We start from the raw sequence: 13,614 nt of genomic DNA on the forward strand, positions 1-13,614 counted from the left end.
TACTCCCAAATCCTTTCTGCTTCACGGATGAATTAAAAACCATGACGGGTTCAGCTTACAAAAATCACACTCTGAATAACATGTTTAAAAAGATTTTAATACAAAAACATTTAAAGGGATCACTCAAACTAAGGCACATTAAATTTCTCACACCTTTAAACCGTTAAAAGTGAAAGGGCTTTTCTGCTCCATGTCATTTATTCAAAAAGCCTCTAAAGCAACATGCACATCCAACCTTCCTCTTAATCCTTCATGATCTTTGGTACATTCAGATTTTTATTCCTTTTTGTCTCATGTTACATTAAAAAAAGCACTTGTTGAGTTTTTCTCAGCACCGGGTGCCAAACTAGAACAGCTGTCATTTATGCTATTTTTCCAGGCAGTAAAATGCTTCTCCCATATTGCATCAGTTTTGTAAAACTTTGGAAAGACAAACTACCTAAAAGACGTCTTCAGAGATACAGGCACATAGCATATAAAGAATAAATGTTAGTCGGCTAATATATTCCTGCACAAAGTGTAATAATCAACAAGTAATGGCTTAAAAATATATTCCAAAATTATGTACCCTCCAGTACTGATAATAACGCAGATACACATTAATACTGCATATCCTTCTTAGTAAAGACTTGTTGCATATTTTATACAGAAAACATTTCATTTAAGTTATTTCTGGAATATACAAACATGTAAAAGAGAATCTTTCATCTGGAAACTTCACTCGTTCCAACGCGCCAGACACGAGCGAAGACAGACGCAGAGCTAAAGTTTCTTAATTCACAGTTGGTAAGATTCTTAATGTTCATCGTTAAGACGTCAGATGAATATTCACATAATGATGACTGAGTAAGAAACAAGTACTCGTCTCCACTGAGAGATGCCGTAGAAAAAAGGAGCCTCTTACGCTGAGAGTCACAGTGTCAGAGAGGATACATCATGAGAATAAACCGTTAGACGCTGCAGTACATAGAGTTTATTATCATGTATTTTTAGTAATGAAAATATAAGTGTCCCTTTTTGAGAAGACTTTGGAGGAGTGCGTAAGGCGGGTGGAGTGTGTTATTGCACACGGCGGCAGTAGTAGCCGAGGACTTTGCATTTTTCACACAGGTGCTGCGGATGCTCTTTGCTTTGGTCCGACACGTCTAACCCGTCCGGTTTCTCCAGAGGTCGCTGGAACAAACAAACAGAATTACTGTTAATACTACTGCGAGGTTCTCCTCAGTATTGCCTCTGGGAACTTTTTTTTTAATAACCTGTGGTGGAGTTTACATTCTGCGTTTAACAGAAGTGACACATGCTTTTAGTTTTGTGAAAATAGCATAAAATTTCAATAAAATTAAGGGATTATCCACCAGAATTCCTGGCAGTGCGGGAAATTCAGATCCTTTGGATAACTGAAACACTTAATTTTACCTAAATTATTGTGGATAATGATTACATTTTTAAAAGATTGTATAGTATTGTTTGGAATCTGTATCAGGATCTGCATCGACGTACAGTATGCACAGTGTTCCAGTTAAGGACAGAAGAATCACTGTGAAATGCCATAAAATTCTGCACAGAGCCGATATTTGCATCCTAGTTAGAGACCACGCCCACAAGAATTTGGCAAGCAGTTACAGGAAAAAGGGATGGGATGTCAAAAAATAAAGATAGATTTGGTGAAGTTCATCACCACACACATCATAGCTCATAAAGTCCTTTAGAAACTGACGCATGGAACTATTTGCACCAAAAACTGGTAAAAAACATTGTACCTGCAACAGTGTGTCTGTTCTGCAGTCACACAGGATCTGACTTTGTTTGGGTTGTAGAGAAAACATAAAGCAGCTCTTGGCTTCAAGGGTCAAATAACAGGAAATATACAGTCACAGCATGCAGTCATAGAAAATAAAACGGGTTTACTGCCATGTTGTGTGCAGTGAAGCAGTGTTTTCCTGAGAGGATTCGACTCATGAAACCTTTCCTTCATCTGCAGCCAGCACAGTTTTCTGATGCTTCCTTCTGTCTGCAGGTCGGATGTTCTGTTACCTGCTTATGAGGGTAAACGTTGATGTGGCACTTGATGCATTCTTGTCCCATGTTGGCCCAGGAGTTCCCGCTCATCCACTTCCTCTTGCACTTTGGGCATTTATATTCGCCGAAGCACCTCTTCTTTCCCTGATACGGGGTCAGGCCTTCACCTTTGGGTCGAGCCTGGACAGAAATATACAGACGACAACACTTTTTACATGGCTGACCTTTGTGAAACCCACTTTACTACGTGGCTTCATTCGATTTAACCCTGGTGAAAGCTACAGAACTCACCATCTTGTATGATAAGGTGGGTTCCTCATCTCTGGCAGAAATGAGTTGGCATTTGTTGATCTATAAAGCCCTTTTTGGAGAGCTACAACCTCCCATCTCAGCGATGCTGGATTGGAACCTCAGACCACTTATGTTTGCTCCCCCCGGGCCCAGTCTGAATTTGGAAAGTCAACCTTTTATTTTAATGTCTCTTGGAATTATCTTCAACAAGCGTTAAAAATCAATCCTCTGCTGACTTATGGACATTTTAAAACCATGATCACAAACTTCCTGGCTTCAACGTTTAATTGTTTCAACTGATTTCTCTTAAATCTCATCTGCTTATTTTTAACTTGACATTATCGTAAATGATTCCTTGAGTTGAAATAAAGATTTGAAATGAAAATACTTAGAATTGAGACATTTCTCATTGTGTAAACCTCAACAGCTTTTCAAACATTTTGGCTTTTGCCTCTCACCACCTTCAAGTGGAAGACTGACCTATTTGGTTTCCTTGGACGGCTGCCAATTCAAAGCTCTGTGTGATTAAAACGGGAAGTGATAGCTGCCCCGCTGGTGGCCAAGAACGGGGAGCTTATGGAGTAGCTCTGTCTCGGGAATGAGATGATTATGTATGGTGTCTGTCAATTAAAATTAAAAATCTCATTTGCGTCAATGCTTGATTAACACACAGTTCTGGAGGTGTGAGCTTTGCAGTTCAAAGGAAGCTTTCTTATCAAAACTCTGAGTGTTGAAGGACAGCGTTGAAATTTAGAGGACTCCTTGTGCTGTAGGAGAAAAGCTTTAATGGTTAATCTCAAGGAAGTTGAAATATATTGTAATGGTTAGGTGTAATTTATTGGTTGGACAGAAAAGAAGGAGTCTCAGCTTTCCCGTTAGAAACGAACTTCCTCCCTCCAGCTGTGTTCCCGCGGGACCATAAAGGAGGCCCCGGCCTGTGGGGGGACCAATGGGAGAGGCCTCCCTGCTATAGGACAAATACCTCAGGCTCTCAGTCATCCCTCCCAGCTGGCCCCGACCCACCAATCAGGACAGAAAGATCTTAGCAGGGAGGAAATAAAACCCAGATGAACTCTGCACTTGTATAACATGACAAAATCCTAAACCCATCACGAAGAAATCATCTCGACAAGACTGGTTTAAATTAGAAGCTCCTCGGCTGAAAGTAGGGCAAGTCAAAATTAAGACTGAATCCGCACCACCAGAGGAGTGCATGTCAAATCTTGTTTTGATTTCACAGCAGGAACATATGTCAGGTTCAAAACGCCTTACAGATCATTTTACTCATTTCCAGGACTACATCTGTTTCACAAAACACAGTGAAGGCTCCAACAGGCAAATCTCTGTTAAGGCCACTGTGAAGCGTTTTGAGGCCCGTGTTTGCATCACCTAGCCACCACGAGGCACTGTTGGAGGTCACTTTTGATGGCAGCCCTCTCTCTCAAGCGCCCACAGGGAGATCAGACAGAGCATCATCTTCCTGAGGGAGGAAACAGCTTTCAATCTGCAGAGCAAGCAAAACAAACTCGACCTAAAGTCTGGAGCCCACAGGGCAGCAAAGGGCATGGCGCACTCCGGAGTTTCCACCGGCCTATGAAAGATGTGACGCCGACAGTCAGACAAATGAAACTCGCGCTTGTGACCTGACAGCGAGGGGACTGTCTTGTGGAAAGCAGGAAAGTCCGAGTGAGAGCAGAAAAATGCGCAAATCTGTCATCGAGCCCTCTGTGTGCACGACACGGCCAGTTTATTTTACACACCTCAGGAAACTTTTCATTGTCTCTTGTGAATCTTTATAAAATAAAGATTGTATGGACTGAGATACTGTGCTTAGTACAACATATTTCAATAATAGTAAGACTATTCATCCAAAATGTGTATCATAATAGATCTGATGCATGACAAATTATGTGTAAAGCAATCCAAATGATGCCAATACAACGAACCACCTTCCACTATACACTTATACTACATCTGCAAGGAAAAGCCATGAGATTCACCCAGTAGATGTTAAGATATTTCACTGGTTAAGTGAAAATCGTAACCTGCTGGTGGCACTACGCTAAGGTCAGGGGATCACCTACTACTCCAAGCAGTAGTAGGCTTCATCCTCTGTGGACCATGATTATCTCCTCCAAACTTCATGTCAGTCCATCCCATACTTGTTGAGCTCTTTCAGCCTGACCATCCCCTGAAGCCGCACTGCTAACATGGCTAAAAACATGAAGGCGTGATGTTTACGGCTTGGTTAAACTTGTTAAGATTTTCCATTTTTGGCCCTCCTCTCTTCATCCGACACATTTTTCCCAGAACAGATTCTTCACATTTGAGAGCAGATCTTTGCAGCCTGTAACCAGGCTTGAGAAACTGCTTTGTTTTAAGATAAAAAGATCTTAAATTAATTTATAATGTGCATTACAGCCCGTCCCGTCCAAAAGCCATAACTTCAGTTGTGTAACTTAAATCAGCCCCGGAGTGCACAGAGCGATGTAAAGCCAGATTTTCAGGCTGCAGCAGATAAGCTTGGCCCAGATCCTTGCAGCCTGGTGAGAGAGGCCCAGGAGGTTGGCTGCCTCCCTCTGCCATCATCTGGAAACCATCAGGATAAACAATGGACTACTCCAAATCCTCACCCCCCCTCTTTCTCCTTTCTCTCTCCCTCCTTCACTCTCTCCCCCACTTCCATACCCCCATGACACATTTATCCCAGAGAACACAGCAACACCAAGCCCATAGGATACCATGTGGTCAATTACTCCACACCAACAAACCCACAGCTTTCTCCCTTCGCCGGGTTGAATTTGTGTCAGACCCCCGCAGCATCAGCGAGAAGCCCAGCTGTTACCAAAGCAAAACAGCCCGTTAATGCCTGGCCTGAAGTCCACGGCAATGGGTTTCCCATGTTTTAAAGACTCCTGTGTCGACTTCAGCGATACTTTTCATTATCTTGTGAAATCAATTATCTCTGGGAGGGTTTAAAATAACAAACCAATGACTTTCCTTTTACCCGAAAGGGAAAGTTCTAGAACATCCAGATCTTGTTGTGGAAAACGGTTATTAAGGCATCCAAGGAGAGGTGAAGCGATTAGTTGAGTAATTGGTAATGAGGATCAATTAACTGCTGGTTATTATGGGGCAGGAATGCCAAATATACTCTGGTTCCTGCTTTTACAATGTGAGGTTTACTGCTTTTCTCTGTTTTATGTCTGTCATTATCATTCTAAAATAAACACCTTTGGGTTTTCGGGTGTTGGACAGACAAAATTACCCATTTGAAGACGTCACCTTGGACTTGTTAACATACATTCAAATATTCTGCTTTGAGAAGCACCAAAGAAGACTGTGGTGTGGACACTTTGTCATGTACGTTATCCTTTAAACAAATGTCCTGATCATCTACTAAGAGTATAAATCAGAAATCAATCAGACTTCTTGAGTAAATTTGGGGTAATCCCTTGGATTATATGGCTGTTCACAATTATCATGACGTGGCACGATAACTGAAATACTCTTGGGGTGAAATCTGTTCTAAATCAATACATTTCTTTCACAGACACACTGCTGTTAATAATATCCCTTTCTTTACATATTTGAGCTTTTAAGTGTTACTCTAACAGACACACTGTTGTTGGATAATGATGACAGTAAAGTCACAGTTATGCTATATTACAGTGTAATCCATCTGCAGCCTTTCTGCAAATCCTGCACATCCAAACTAATGAATGGATTAACCTTCCTCCTCTCCAGAACAAATGTGATTAGATAAAAAAAAAATGGAGGCCAAAGAGCAAATGATTGGTTTTCTATTTTCCTACGAGGCTCTCTGGATTTTCATTAAACTGAATGATTTCCTCACATTCACACACATTATATTTCTCAGCATCTCTTTCCCACGCAGTGCTGCTTCCAGAGGACGACTATCGACCAATACACGCTCTGATCCATCCAGTGTGTGACCGAGCTCCAGCTCTGGCTGTGGTCGAGTTGACGACATGTACAGCTGTGAGCTGGCGTTGTGTTTCACAAAGGGTGAATGACAGGGGCAGGTGGGCTGGCACACAAACAAGACGAGCAACAGCAAAATATTCCCAACTTCAGTTCAAAACAAAGCCGAGTGAGAGTCAAGAAGACGCTGTGTGGTTGATTTTATTGTCTTGTTCAGTAATCGGTGCAGCCCTTCATACCCTGATCTACTCAACCAAATGTTGACTATATAAGCAATGAGCATGAAGCATATTAATCCTTTAACATGACATTCTCTCAGTTTTCCTCTTTCACAATACTTGAGCAACTTAAACAGCAGAGCTGATCCAAACCTTCTTGAGGTTGTGAGCGGGAGAGAAATACCCAAATTTGGTGTAATGCTTGCAAACCCCAGAGTTTTGTACGCAGCCCAAATCTGATAATAATTATTCTACTTTTTACAACCCCGATTCCAAACAAGTTGGAACGCCGTGTGAAACATAAATAAAAACAGAATCAAATCATCTGCAGACAAACTGTGTTTCCTGACAACGGTTTTACGAAGTGTTCCCCCAGTCCGTGTAGTAACCTCCTTTATACAATCATGTGTTCACAAAGTGGTGAACCTCGCTCTATCCTTGCTTTTGAACGCCCCTTTCATACCCAATCATGATACTATCACCTGTTACCACTGAACCTGTTTACCTGTAGAATGTTCCAAACAGGTGTTTTTGGAGCATTCCACATCTTTCCCGGTCTGCCATTAAATTCAGAATTAGCAGATATTTACAAAATAACTTGACAAGGTAAAAATGATGTATAATTAAAGATGCCACAGACAGGGGAGCATCATTTAACACTCATTCCCCTCTCATGTCATTCCAACTGGAAAAAGTGTGAAGTACAAATCCTCCAAGATAACAGAAGTGATTTCATCTTGAAAACATGCAGTCACGCAAAAACAGAGCTCTACGCCTTTCTTTCCTATACATTCATTAGCTTTGCGCAGATGGACGGCCGCTGTTTATGGGGGGAGTCTATCTACCCCACATTCCAGGGTTTCCTCTATCTTGCTCATCCTCCTCAGCAGATGCTGCGGCCAAAAGCAACAGACAGCCTACTGAGGACAGATAAGACTTTTATCGGCAGAGAAAACAAAAGGACCAAAGCAGCACTAATCAGACAGTGTTGCTTGAGATTCACCAGTTACGTGTTCGGCTATGAACTGCGTTACTCCACCTGAGGTACGGCGTCCAGTCCAAAAACAACATGACATCATTATCAGCTTTTCTACTGACGTATCAGCAGAAAGACGCCCTAAAGTGTGACATCAAACAGCAGTAGAACGATCATCTCTAGAGAATAAAATCCCAAAGCACTGATCTAAAAAAGGTTGCAATAATATCTCAGTCTGTGAATATGGCATACCATTTTATTAAATGTTTATTTCTGCTCAGTCTCTGCTCTGTTAGTTTAGCATAAAGACTTGAAATGGAGAAATAGCAAGCCCGGCTCTGTCCAAATGTAAAAGAAAATGAATAAATAAATAATCAGCCGACCAGGATCTCTAATGAATTTGTTGTATCTCACCTGGTACGATCATGGTGACATACAGACTGCAGGAGGTGACTGTGCCTGGCCAACAAACAATCCAGCGCTCATTGTGTTCACACTTTCATTTTTCACACGTTTTAGCAATGATTAGACAAACGAGATATAACGTGTTCATTAGCAGATTTAGTTACTTTTGGATGGATTCAGTCAAGCAGTTTTCCCTCTGTTTCCAGTCTTCTTGCCAAGTTAAACTACTCGTCTCCTGTTGCATATATCAGAAAAAGGTTTAGCTATTCCTTTAAAGCAGTAGTTATGTCATGCACCCCCTCAGTCATTAACAATGACAATTACTAATAAAACTACAAGAATTTCATTTATTCTGGCTTAGAAAGTGTTGTTGTGGTGCTAGATGGTGTTTTTCCTGCCTGATAAAGAATAAATGAATCCATGGTGCTGAATGCTGTGGAGTATTAGTTTATGTTAGAGGAAGAACTTGACATTTTAAGGGGTAAGATAAGAGGGCTGATGCCACTCTTAGGTCTGTCCGGTAAATATGAAGCTACTAGCAGCAGCCAGCTATCTTAGTTCAGCACAAAGACTGGAAACAGGGGGAACAGATAGCCAGACTCTGTCCACGGGTGATAAAATCTACCAACCAGCTCCTCTAAAACTCAACAATTAACATGCTTTATCTCGTCTGTTTAATTTCATGGTAAAATGTCAAACTTAAGGACAGAGTTAAGGATATTGCATCGTGGGATGAGATGCTGATTAGGGCTCAGAACTAAAAATATCTGTTTCGGCTTTCAAAGACCACATATAAATCATGGAATTTCCTCTGTCAGCCTTGCAACTATCAACCGTTCCTCTGTCCAAAGCAATTACTGTATCTAAGCAGGCTTTTTCCCTCCATTCAAACATGATTAAACTGGAACTGTAAAGACATACACCCACTTCCTGTGCTGCACTGTTTCCAAATGGCACTTTCTGGATGCGGACATCTCTGGGCAGCTGCTCGCTGGCCCTTTAAACGAGCGTCCGACAGCCGCTCCTCTGCATAGACAGAGACGGAGATGACTGCAGCCAAGCAGAGCTCAGCGAACAATACAGCCTGACTTCCTGACCTTTGGTTCCACAGCCTCTCCGGAGAAACAATGCCCTCCTTATTTAGCCCAAGCTCTTCCCACCGTACACCCATTTACTGTCAGCACACCGTACACACTTGTGCATTCTCTTTACAGTAACCGGGTCCAGACACTTAATTGGCAAGAGGTCATTAAAATGTTGTGACCCTGGGTGAGAGAGTGAAAAGTGTTAACCCTGCAATATATGAGGTCATTTGGTTGAAAATGTTGAATTTAAGTTGGACATTAAGACATTTTTCTGCAACTCAGCATAAAGTAAGTGAAGCCACACTCTGTATTTCAGCAGTCTAGAGCTAAAAAAAATGCCTCAGATTCCAGCTAAGAAGAACAAAAAGCAGTTTGTTCATTAGTCACAGCTTCAGAAGAACTCGGCTTCCACTGAAGAGGCCTTTTGTCATGACAACGGCTCAGTAATCATTGCTTTGGATCGGGAATATTAGCAACACTTGCTAAAATCTGACCATCTTTCTGAAGCAGAGTGAGCGTGGCAGAGAGCCAGCCAGCAGAAATGGATTCCAGATTTTGCACATTTTAAGGGGCGTGGCTGCAAAGAAGAATCATAAATATCTCTGAGTAATCCTTTGACGTCTTAACCTTCAAGTGAAGTGAGTAACCCAACTCTCCACTATGCTGTCAACAGGATGTTGACCACTTACAGGCCAAGCGCAGCACAGATAGCATATCGAATACCTTTCAGTGTGGCTGCAACCCAGATGCACGGGCTCCACCTCAGCTGGTGCTTTTTCGTTATTTTTCATCACCTACAGCTTCCACTGTGTTTCTTTATCAAAGAAGCAGACTTTTCGAGTCGACATGGGCCCCATTCCACCCAGAGAGAGGCTGTTAAAGGGCCCACACACCCACTTCCTGTGTGCTTCTTCTCTCATCTGTGAGCCGTGACATTCTTTGATTCCTGTCCACCGCGGCTCACCAGTACACACCGCTCAGCTAAGGAAGCCAAAGAAACCCACAGCTCCTAATAAGATGTTTATACCTCTCCGTGAAAAACGACAGTTTTTCAACAAGTGATTTTTCGACGCTTTGATTTGCGCCTCTCTGTTTGAAAGAAGCAATGCTGGTGTTACGCTGTTTCCCGCCTGGTCAGGCTCAACCTACAGACTCATACACACTGAGAAATAAGTGTGTGTTTTGCAGCATCACATGACTCAAGAATCTGTCATGCAAGGATTCAAGTTTTACGCTTGTGGCTGAAGCACAGCTGTTTGGATCAATCGGCGTCCTATGAGGATGACTGGCAGCTATGGGCGGGCGTGGTTTAGGTGTGACAACAGAGTGACCGTTTGTTCAAAATCAGCAATGGCGGATGTTGAATGGCGGAACTGGAGAGTATTTATTCATTGAAAGAAGAACAAAGAATGACAATGATTTTCTTTGTGGAAAAGAAGTTTCCGCTTGTTTCCCAACTGCCTTTGGCAAGAGTTTCGCGCTCTTGCTACATCATATGATTTGTTGGTCTGACTGGTTGAAGTTACCCCCTGATAGATGACGACGGACAGATGGTTCATCCAATCACCTTCTAAGAATTTTCTGAAAGCGCCCGCCCTTTTCCAAACAATTTCCATGGACAGTTTCCCAGATGGTTCCTTGTAACAAACCATCTGGGACCAGCACAGCAGGTTAGCCCAGGTGTGCACAGATGTGAAAATGTTAAGAGCTGTAATGTCACTGCAAATGATTTTCCCCACATTCCTCACATTCCTCCACTGTTCACTGCTGAATTGCGCCAATCTCCGCTGTGTTGGCAGTGATGGAGGCGACATGCTTTCAGAGATGAGAGACAGGAGGAGAGTCATCCAAATGTCAAACAAATTCTTAATAATGGCCAGGTGACATGTAAGCCTAGAGCCAGACTCTTCATACACTTCATGTTTTTTAGTTAGGTGAATGTTTTGAGAAATATGCTTAGTGGCTTGCATACCGCTCTCATTTTAATCCATTAAACGGACAGGAGACAGTTAGCTTAGCTTAGCACACAGACTGGAAACAGGGGGCAACAGCTAGCCTGGCTGGATCTAAAGATAACAAAATCTGCCTGCCAGCACCTTTAAAACTCACTAATTCACCCACATGCCACATCTCATTAGTTTAATTCATACTAAGTTCAAAGTATAACTAACAATTCACTGTTTTGGGGAAGGTTATGTGTTTTTGGACAAAGTCAGGCTAGCTGTTTCCCCCCATTTACAGTCTTCATGCTAAGCTAAGATAACAGGCTCCTGGCATACAGATGCAAGAGTGGTATTTCATTTGACCCTCAACAAGAAAGCAAATAAAGCATGTTTCGCAAAAATGTTCAAATATGGCTTTAAGCTCACACAGCAGGAATTCAACACGCACAAGAAATATGACTTCCTGTGTTGGAAATAAGAAGGCTAAATGCCTGCCTGTTAATTGATCTCTTGCACACACAACTGCTTATGTCTTAGACGTTACCCTCTGATTCTGATGTTTGACACTCTAACGCATTATCAATAACTGGCTGGTGAAATTGCTCAAAGATCACTCCGTGTTAACATACGGGGAATTATCAGAGAATGTTTCAGCTTTCACACCAGCAAATCCTCTGTTTGCCTCACAAAAGGAAGCAATTACACTTTACTGACTCCTTTATATAATGGACCAGTAAAAGTTAACAGCTATTTGAACTTCTACTTTTGCTACCTTGATTCTTGGACACATCCTGTCCATCAGTCATTTGATTATTTCCATTATACCTAACAAATGTCAGGCATTTCCCCCTGAACATGATCAATGGGGAACTGCAGCTGCGCATAAAGCAGTGGTAATATTTCTTTCATGTTTGGAGTGGAGGTCGTGCCTCGTTCCACAGAGAAACCTATCATCTTTCATTAAGGCCTGCTCCGAGATCCAATCTGGCATCTGCTGCTCATTACCAACCTGCGGTGGTACATCGAACTCATATATGTGCTGAGGAATCTATTTCACACTGAAGAGAGAATATAAACATAATATTCTAACTTGGAGTTTATACTTTTAATACCAGAAAATTTAAAAAAATACACCAACAACTCAGAGGAAGTATGTGGGTTTGTATCAAATCTTAATGTTTTTCTCCTTATCGGACGGCACTTTGTGTGTTCTTCGCATGTCCTCTTCGTCGTGCATTTGACTGACAGCCAAAATGGCCCCTCACACTGCACAGCTGTTTCAGTTTAGGCTGCTGCCTGCGAGGATCTGCACCTGACTGATGTGCAGCATCAACGATTAGCTCACCTGAGGGCAATCTTTGATGTAGTGTCCTTTGTTGAAGCAAAGGTGGCACAGGTAGTTGGGCGGCGGCCTTTTGCTGGGTTTTCGTGTCTCGGGGGACAGGGAGAGGTCTGAGAAATGGTCCGCCAGAGAGCTCAGCCCGTCCACGATGTTGTTGAGGGACCCGTAGGGTGAGGTGCTCTTGTAGAAATTGTTGTTCAAGGCCTGTCGGAGAAAAGACCAAGAGGATAAATCACTGGCAACAGAACCGTGCCGAAATACACAGCGGACACCTTCGTACAGTAAAGTAGGGCTGCAGCTAACAATTACTTCATTACTGATTGATCTGTTGATGCACTACTTATGTATGTAAATATTCTTAGATTAGCTTATTTTGTCTAACCAATAGTCCATTCCATTGTGATGATACAAAGCAGAGAAAAAAGATGAATATTCTCACACTCAAGTAGCAAATTTTTGGCAATTTTTATTGATGAATGAATTAATGGATTAATCAATAGTCTGTGTCATTTCAGCTTGAAACAAAGGTACCTCTCACATCACAGAAACACACAAGATTATTGTTGTGACTGTACGATGAAAGAGCATTTCAGCCAGCATGCCAGTCCATCACCCTGATTGATTGGCCCGTTTGTCTCTCCGACAGTAGTCCACATTATTTCATTTCTGCAGATGTGCTGCCTTTACTGCATCTACGCTGTGGGGCCAATAGTGTCCATTTCCGCGTCAGAACAAAATGCCTTTGTCATGCATTCTTCTAACTTGTTCTATTGACACGGCACAATCAGCATCATTGTGCCAGTGGAGGAGACGGGTGCTATGGCACCGCAGGGCAACCATGAAGAAGAGCAGCCTGCAGACACTGGCTGTTTACTCTGAAGACATCACAGAAGGAGAATTGTGATCAGATGCATGTGTCCATTGCAGTGGGTAATGCTTTGCATGAGACATCAAACCACTGCATGTCTGTGGCGTGTGTGCAGTTACAGCATGTCACTAGAAATGTTTCATTTCTGAAGCTAAAAAGTGATTTTTAGAATTAAGCTACATAAAACTGTCTTTTTTAAATCTAAATATTTTAACCAAAATTCACCCTTTTATGATTTATGTCCATTTATCCTACTTTTCCTGAATGTGTTAGTATTCCATTAAGCAGTAGGGAGCCCCACTAGGTGAACTCTGCATACTCCTCTAACCGAGCAGAGGCCAGCCAGGGTGAACTCTAACATTTCTAAAACCTTGTGAGAGCTCTTTCTCAACCAGCCATTCCTCCTGCAGCTGCACACTGACACCAGAACAGTCTGCACACACTCAGGCACTATACCAGGGTACAAAACACATATTCATATGCTACCCACTCACCACAGTGCAACCCAATGAAGGCATGCAG

At 42.3% G+C, this 13,614-nt stretch overlaps 1 protein-coding gene across 1 annotated transcript in view; it reads right to left on the minus strand.

The window, feature by feature from the left end:
• Positions 1-77: 77 nt before the first annotated feature.
• Positions 78-13,614, minus strand: part of LOC139349733 (zinc finger CCHC domain-containing protein 24-like) — a 14,153-nt gene continuing 616 nt past the window's right edge. The window contains exons 2-4 of the mRNA XM_070990704.1: positions 12,228-12,428; positions 2,035-2,199; positions 78-1,173 (exon numbers count right to left, since the gene is read on the minus strand). Of these exons, the coding sequence (XP_070846805.1) occupies positions 1,060-1,173; positions 2,035-2,199; positions 12,228-12,428 (480 nt within the window). The 3' untranslated portion in view covers positions 78-1,059. The remainder of the gene's footprint in view (positions 1,174-2,034; positions 2,200-12,227; positions 12,429-13,614) is intronic.

The sequence above is a fragment of the Chaetodon trifascialis genome, chromosome 21 (genome assembly GCF_039877785.1).
Source record: "Chaetodon trifascialis isolate fChaTrf1 chromosome 21, fChaTrf1.hap1, whole genome shotgun sequence".
NCBI lineage: Eukaryota > Metazoa > Chordata > Actinopteri > Chaetodontiformes > Chaetodontidae > Chaetodon > Chaetodon trifascialis.